This window comes from Micropterus salmoides, unplaced genomic scaffold (assembly GCF_014851395.1).
Source record: "Micropterus salmoides isolate LMB-PRFRI ecotype aquatic unplaced genomic scaffold, ASM1485139v1 Ms_hic_scaffold_3861, whole genome shotgun sequence".
NCBI lineage: Eukaryota > Metazoa > Chordata > Actinopteri > Centrarchiformes > Centrarchidae > Micropterus > Micropterus salmoides.
The window spans coordinates 48060-54043 of NW_024043219.1; the positions used below are offsets into that span (position 1 = coordinate 48060).

Consider the following 5984-nt stretch of genomic DNA (forward strand, 5'->3'; position numbering starts at 1 on the left):
TGAATAAATGAAAAAATGTAAATGTAAATATGGTAATTTGCTCCAGGCAGAGAATGCTGACCACACCCACAAAGGAACATGCAGCCCCATCCCTTCACATGGTAAACACATAAGACAATGGCCAACCAGAAGACAGAAGACAGGCTTTGCTTCAAAGAGACAGGAGCACCTACAGCTTGTTTCAGACAGATGCTGAAATGAGGGCCTGCATGAAGGGCCAGTATAAGATAGAAAATTCTTTTTTTGAACTTTGAATCATGCAAAGCTGCCATACAGGAGTCACAGAACTACAATATAGGACTGGAAATGCATTATAACAGGTCTCCTTTAAATAGCAATGCACCATGGTACAAGCTCACCTGCTTTTAAAGGGAATGGGAGATGACACTGATTGGTTTATTGCATGTGACGCCCCAAAACACACCCATGATTAGAGACTACGTACAAATCTTTTGAACCATGTTCTCTAGCAAACCCTGTAAACTAGCAAAAGTGGATTCAGAAAAACTACACAGGGACCTGCACCATGCACTTCACGTCGCACGCTTAAGGATTTTAATGGTCACAGGTAAGTGAACCTAAACTATAATGTGGTATGCTGAACTTGAGCACTCACTCTTTCAACACACACTGGCAAAGAAAAGCTAACAAGCTACAAGTGTCATCTCCAAAAGTAATGAGCGCCAAAAATGTCTGAAACCTTTATACATTACATTACATTAACTTGATTCGTTGAGAATAAAGATTTTTGTTGAAGCTGCAACATTAACACTTGAGCTGACCTGTCTTCACCTCAGCTGGTGCAAAAAGCTTTGTTTCTTTGCATCGATTACATTTGGCATTGCTTTCAGTCTGAACAAAGAAGGATTCCAAATCATCTTCAGTAATAGAAAACAAAAATGTAGATAGCAGGACTACTACTTTACATGGAATATTTGCACTCCTAACATCTTTTGGGGCAACACCTTCAATCACAGGAACAATGAGAGAAAGCAGATTAATAAGTTTTATTACCTGAGTTGTGAATTCCCAATATATTTATCCTTAAGAAATATTCACAGACAAAGACTTGGTGATAAAGGAAAATTTTATTTATAACTAAATGTTTTTAACAAGTGAATAAAGTAAATTAGGTTTTAATAAGGGTTATATGATGTGTTGACAAAAAAAACTCCGGAGATGACGTGGGCAGACCATGGAATAATAATGCAGACTTGTATCTGCTTTCCTTGTATCTTCTTTCCTTGTATCTGCTTCCCCTTGGACATATTATCCACAAACATGGCATTTCTTTCATATTTATGCTGATGACACACAAATATACTTGCCCGTCAGATCCACAGACCCTGGAATGCTGAGTTCACTTAACAACTGCCTTTGTGAAGTAAAAAAATGGATGTCAAATAATTTCCTCCAGCTGAACTCAGACAAAACAGAAATCCTGGTCATCGGGTCCCAGCAGATGGCAAATCAAATACTGCCATCTGCTGGTTCCCTAGTAAATCACATTAAGCCTGTGGCAAAGAACCTTGGTGTTTGGTTTGATAGTAATTTAAATTTCGAGCAGCACACCACAAAACTTGTTCAATCATGTTTTTATCAACTTTCAATCTATGTTAACTTTTAAGGACACCGAGACCATTTTACACGCCTTCATCTCATCACGCCTGGATTATTGCAACAGCCTTTTCACCTGTTTAACCCAAAAATCTACTGATCGACTCCAGACTGTCCAGAACTCAGCTGCCAGGCTTTTAACCAGAACAAAGAAATATGACCACATTACTCCTATTTTAGCTTCATTACACTGGCTCCCAGTATGTTTTAGAATTGACTTTAAAATTCTATTGATCACTTTTAAAGCTCTTCATGGCCTCTCGCCTTGTTATATTTCTGACCTTTTAGTCCCATACGCACCAGCACGTACCTTGAGATCCTCGGGCAGAGGTCTGTTGTCTGTTCCAGAGTCTCGACTGAAAACTAAAGGGGACAGAGCGTTTGCTGTCAGGGCCCCGAGGCTCTGGAACAGCCTGCCCGAGGAAATCAGGTCGGCTGAGTCAGTGAACTCTTTTAAGTCCCTTCTTAAAACATACTTTTATAGGAGAGCCTTTCCCGATCTTATTTGACTTTATTTTATCCCTTTTATTTTATTCTATTTTACTTATTTTATATTTTAGTCTTTTCAATGTTTTCTTGCTTTTATCTTGTATTGTTTTTGTATTATTGTCTTTACACTTGTGCTCTACAAATAAGATTTTTTATTATTGAAGAGTAATGTAGTGGTAAAGAAACATAGGTGAAAGAGGCCGGACCACCATCAGATAGGGTGCGTATTGGAGGAGGAGGAAAGGTTTTCACACTCAAACTGTTTTACGCCTCGTAACTAATCATCTTTCTTTGTGGTTTCTTCTACGTTATGGAACTATATAATTTAACATGTCTCGCACAGTCACATCATAAAAACAGGGTTGACGTCGAGCATCCATCACAGACATGTTATATAAACCTAACTTAGATTTCAAACACAGTTAATAATAAGCTTCCTAACCACTTAACTATCAGAAGCATAAATTCAACACTACTAATAAAATGGTAGCAGATTCAACACTTAGTTTGATCACACATATACTAACTCATCTTACACAAAACAACAGAAACGCAGTGATGACAAGAATCCCATTAACTGTTAAACTTCTAACTTCTGATTACCTAAAACTTTATGCGAAAATCATCAGAATTGCGCCAACCATCAAAAAGCAATCAAGTGAGATTATTACTGAACCAGTGACTGTACATTTATTTACACTTGGGTTAATAAAACTCATCTCAAGGATTTATGTCCTTCTGCTGAGTTTCATATCCGACTTCCCCAGAGAGAGAGTGGTCATCTGGGACGTCCCAGAGAGATCAGAGAGGAAGGGCTGACGGCTCCTAAAGTCCCTACATTTTATTTACCAAGTGATATTATGAGCACTTGGCAGATTAATGGACGGTAAGGAAGCACTTCTTCCTCGCAGTGCTAGTGGAATAGTGCCAGCAGCTGAACGGTGAGTTTTAAATATTATTTTACAGGTTTGAGATCTGAAGTGTATTAAAAATGTACAAAAATTCAGTTCATTGACACTTGTTTACGAATTCATAATAACATCAGTAGAAACAGTTAACACATTAACGCACATGCTGCTCAGAATATAAAGTTACTGTTGTCTATCTCTCAGTTTAAAGAGAAGCTCACAATATAACACAGCATGAGGAGGAGGCAGCAGGCAAGAGCTAGCTTGGCTCTGAAAAATGTTTACAGCGATGCAGCGTGACCGCATTGGTGCCGTTTCAGGGTTTTACTGTGAGTAAATGTTTTCCCACACTGGGTCACAGCTGTACGCTTTCTCTCCAGTGTGAGTGCGCATGTGAATTTTTAGCTCCAATGATCGGGTAAAATTTTTCCCACACTGCTCACACCAGTATGGTTCCTCCCCCATGTGAACATATTTGTGACTTTTTAGATTACTTAAAGTAGAGAAAACCTTCCCACACTGGTCACAGCTGTACGGTTTCTCTCCAGTGTGAACTCTCCGATGATTCTTTGACTGTCCAGATGTTCTGAAGGATTTGTCACAGTGGTGTTGTTTAAGTCCATCTCTTCCTCTCTGTTTCTATAATAACAGACATACAGAGAGAAAGACGGTGAGTGAGATGTAATGGTGCAGCAAGTATGGAGGATAAATCCAGGTCAGTCTCTCTGTGTGACACAGACAGAGAAAGTGAACCCACAAGGTTCAGAAGGCAGAATTCATATTTAGAGATAAGGTTTAGTTAAGATATGATTACAGCTGTAGAATATGTGTGTTTGTACTTTTGTTGTCATATTTTCATGCAGATAAGAGGTACTTTGATTTAGCGTTAAAGCAAACACACACACACACACACACACGTACTGACTTCTGAAAAACTAGAAACCAGATGTTTTTCTGTTAGGTTGGGTTTCCTTGGACTCTGGCCAACATGTGAGGAACAGGATGAAGCGATCTCGTTGGAATGTGCACTAAACTACTTTTCCGGCCAAGTTCTCAGAGTGATTCATTGTAGGTTCAGAGATACTGACTGGACTGGACCAAATATGGAGAGGACGTCCTGGAAAGGGAGGGCAGTACAGAGTGTGCTTTGGGAGGACTGTGAAGAGCTTGATTTTCAGGACTGCATCACTTCATTCTGCAGAACAGTCAAATAAAGAAATCTTAAAGCTGAGTCTGTGAATTATTAAATATTCTGAATAAACACTAAAGAGAAAAATTCAGCTCCAAGATACTGCTACAACTTGGGGCTGCAGTCCTTTAACTACTAAACCTTCCAAATGTTTGTCTCAGTTTGCTTCTCTCTGTCTTTCTGTATCTTTCCTTCCTTCTTCTGCCCTCCTTTCCATGTAGCCCTCACTATGTTTTGCTCTCTATAGAAAACACACTGACAGTACAGATTTAGCGCCTCAGATTTGTTTACAAAGTCCCAGCAGGTCCAGCCGGACTCACATCTTTTCCTAGTAGTCCTACGATGGGGAAGTTTCTTTTTTGGATTTTCAGACAGAGTTAAAACTTAAAATGTCTGACAGCTTTCACAACAAGAGGAGCAAAAGCTCAGCAGTAAGTTAACTTTCCCTTAAGTGCAGAACTGGAAGCTAACTTCAGCGTCCTGACTCAACGGCGATCTGGACTCAACAAATCCCTCATCCTGTTGCCCGTACAGGCTGGATGTCAGCACACACACAGATTAAAAACCACCAGGGCACAAATCAGAGCGACCGCATGAACTTCTGCAGTAACATCCCCAGTTCATGTGGCAACCAATTAAACTGTCACACTGGTCCCAGAGCCAGGTACTCACCCCGGTGCTGACTTCCTGGCTGGTCCGGTCCCGGTCGCTCTTAGCAGGAACTCTCTGTCGGACGCTCATCCTCTTAGACGCTGCTGCCGCCATCTCGTCTCTATCAGACTGGACCCAGGAGCATGCGCTGCTCGTGCAGACTCTGTAGTGATGGGAGTACCAGCTGTTTGAAGGGGGGCGGATCTTTAGAGGTACAGAGCTACTGAAATGCAGTTTGCATCTAACCAGGAGTGCAGAAATAGTGTTTTTACAGATGAGTGCAGTCCTGCTATATCTTACAACATGTAGAGGAGTTACACAGATATTATAGAGAGAAGAGAAGAGGACAGGGTTAGAGAATGGAGAGTGCAAATCTGGGTTTCTGGTAAGGATGCAGAGTAGAACATTTGTTGGTTAATGTACAGTAACATAATTAAACAGTGTATCAATCAATATATTTGTCCCCGTAGGAAAGTTAGTTTGCAGCACAATCACATGGCATTTCATCACACGGCACAGAGACAACCAGCAGGCAGACTGAAACACACACCCCTCACCTTGCTACAGATTAGGCAGAGCAGCTGAGCCTCCGGGCTAAATGCCTTACCTGTTTAAAAACGTAATGTTTTTATGTACAAATAAAAATGTAGGTCTTGATTTTAGTGAGTAGTGGGAGGCAGTTCAAAAGAGGGGTCAGGGTTGTGTTTGACAGATTGTACAGGCTTTCCGTTGATAAAAGTAGAATAAGGTGATTGCAAGGGGCCCCTGCAAAGAAGACTGCAGCTGTGAGGAATGTGAAGGTCATCGTGTGACACGGCACATAAACTTGGAGTGCTTGTGTTGATGTAGTTTTATGCATTTGCAGTAATTTGTCTTATTAGTGTCACATTTCAGTCTTTAGACGTGTTGTAGGGTAGAATACACTATTGTTTCAATATTGACTATGTGTGGATGTGGAGGTGGAGGAGGTGGGTCTGACCCTAAGACCCTCAAGAGGAGGAGAAAGGCAGGATATGTCTGCTCAACTAACAACTAAAGCAGATACTTGGCCTCGGCCCATCGCCTATTTGAACAAACCTTAAAGATACCGATTTGATTTATGTTTCATCTCACAGCACAACAAACCTGTA

The 5984-nt window shown here is 40.7% G+C and overlaps 1 protein-coding gene across 2 annotated transcripts; it reads right to left on the reverse strand.

The window, feature by feature from the left end:
* Window positions 1-2773: 2773 nt before the first annotated feature.
* On the reverse strand, window positions 2774-5030 carry LOC119885017 (zinc finger protein with KRAB and SCAN domains 3-like). 2 transcript variants are annotated; one of them, XR_005441145.1, is made up of 2 exons: window positions 3940-5018; window positions 2774-3653 (listed from the first exon to the last, which is right to left on the reverse strand). XR_005441145.1 is itself a non-coding variant. In XM_038695282.1 (2 exons), exons 1-2 carry the CDS (start codon window positions 4966-4968, stop codon window positions 3339-3341), a joined length of 408 nt encoding a protein of 135 aa, XP_038551210.1. In that variant the 5' UTR covers window positions 4969-5030; the 3' UTR covers window positions 2774-3338. The 2 variants fall into 2 exon arrangements, 1 of the variants encoding a protein (XP_038551210.1); XM_038695282.1 differs by having other exon boundaries at window positions 4876-5030.
* Between the last annotated feature and the right edge of the window lie 954 nt (window positions 5031-5984).

What these genes read in the sequence shown, in the direction of transcription:
- LOC119885017 (XM_038695282.1), bottom strand. Translation starts at nt 4,968, where the DNA reads ATGGCGGCAGCAGCGTCTAAGAGGATGAGCGTCCGACAGAGAGTTCCT. An exon ending in GCCAGGAAGTCAGCACCGGG is followed by an intron (nt 3,654 to 4,875) that starts GTGAGTACCTGG and finishes CTGTTATTATAG; the next exon opens with AAACAGAGAGGAAGAGATGG.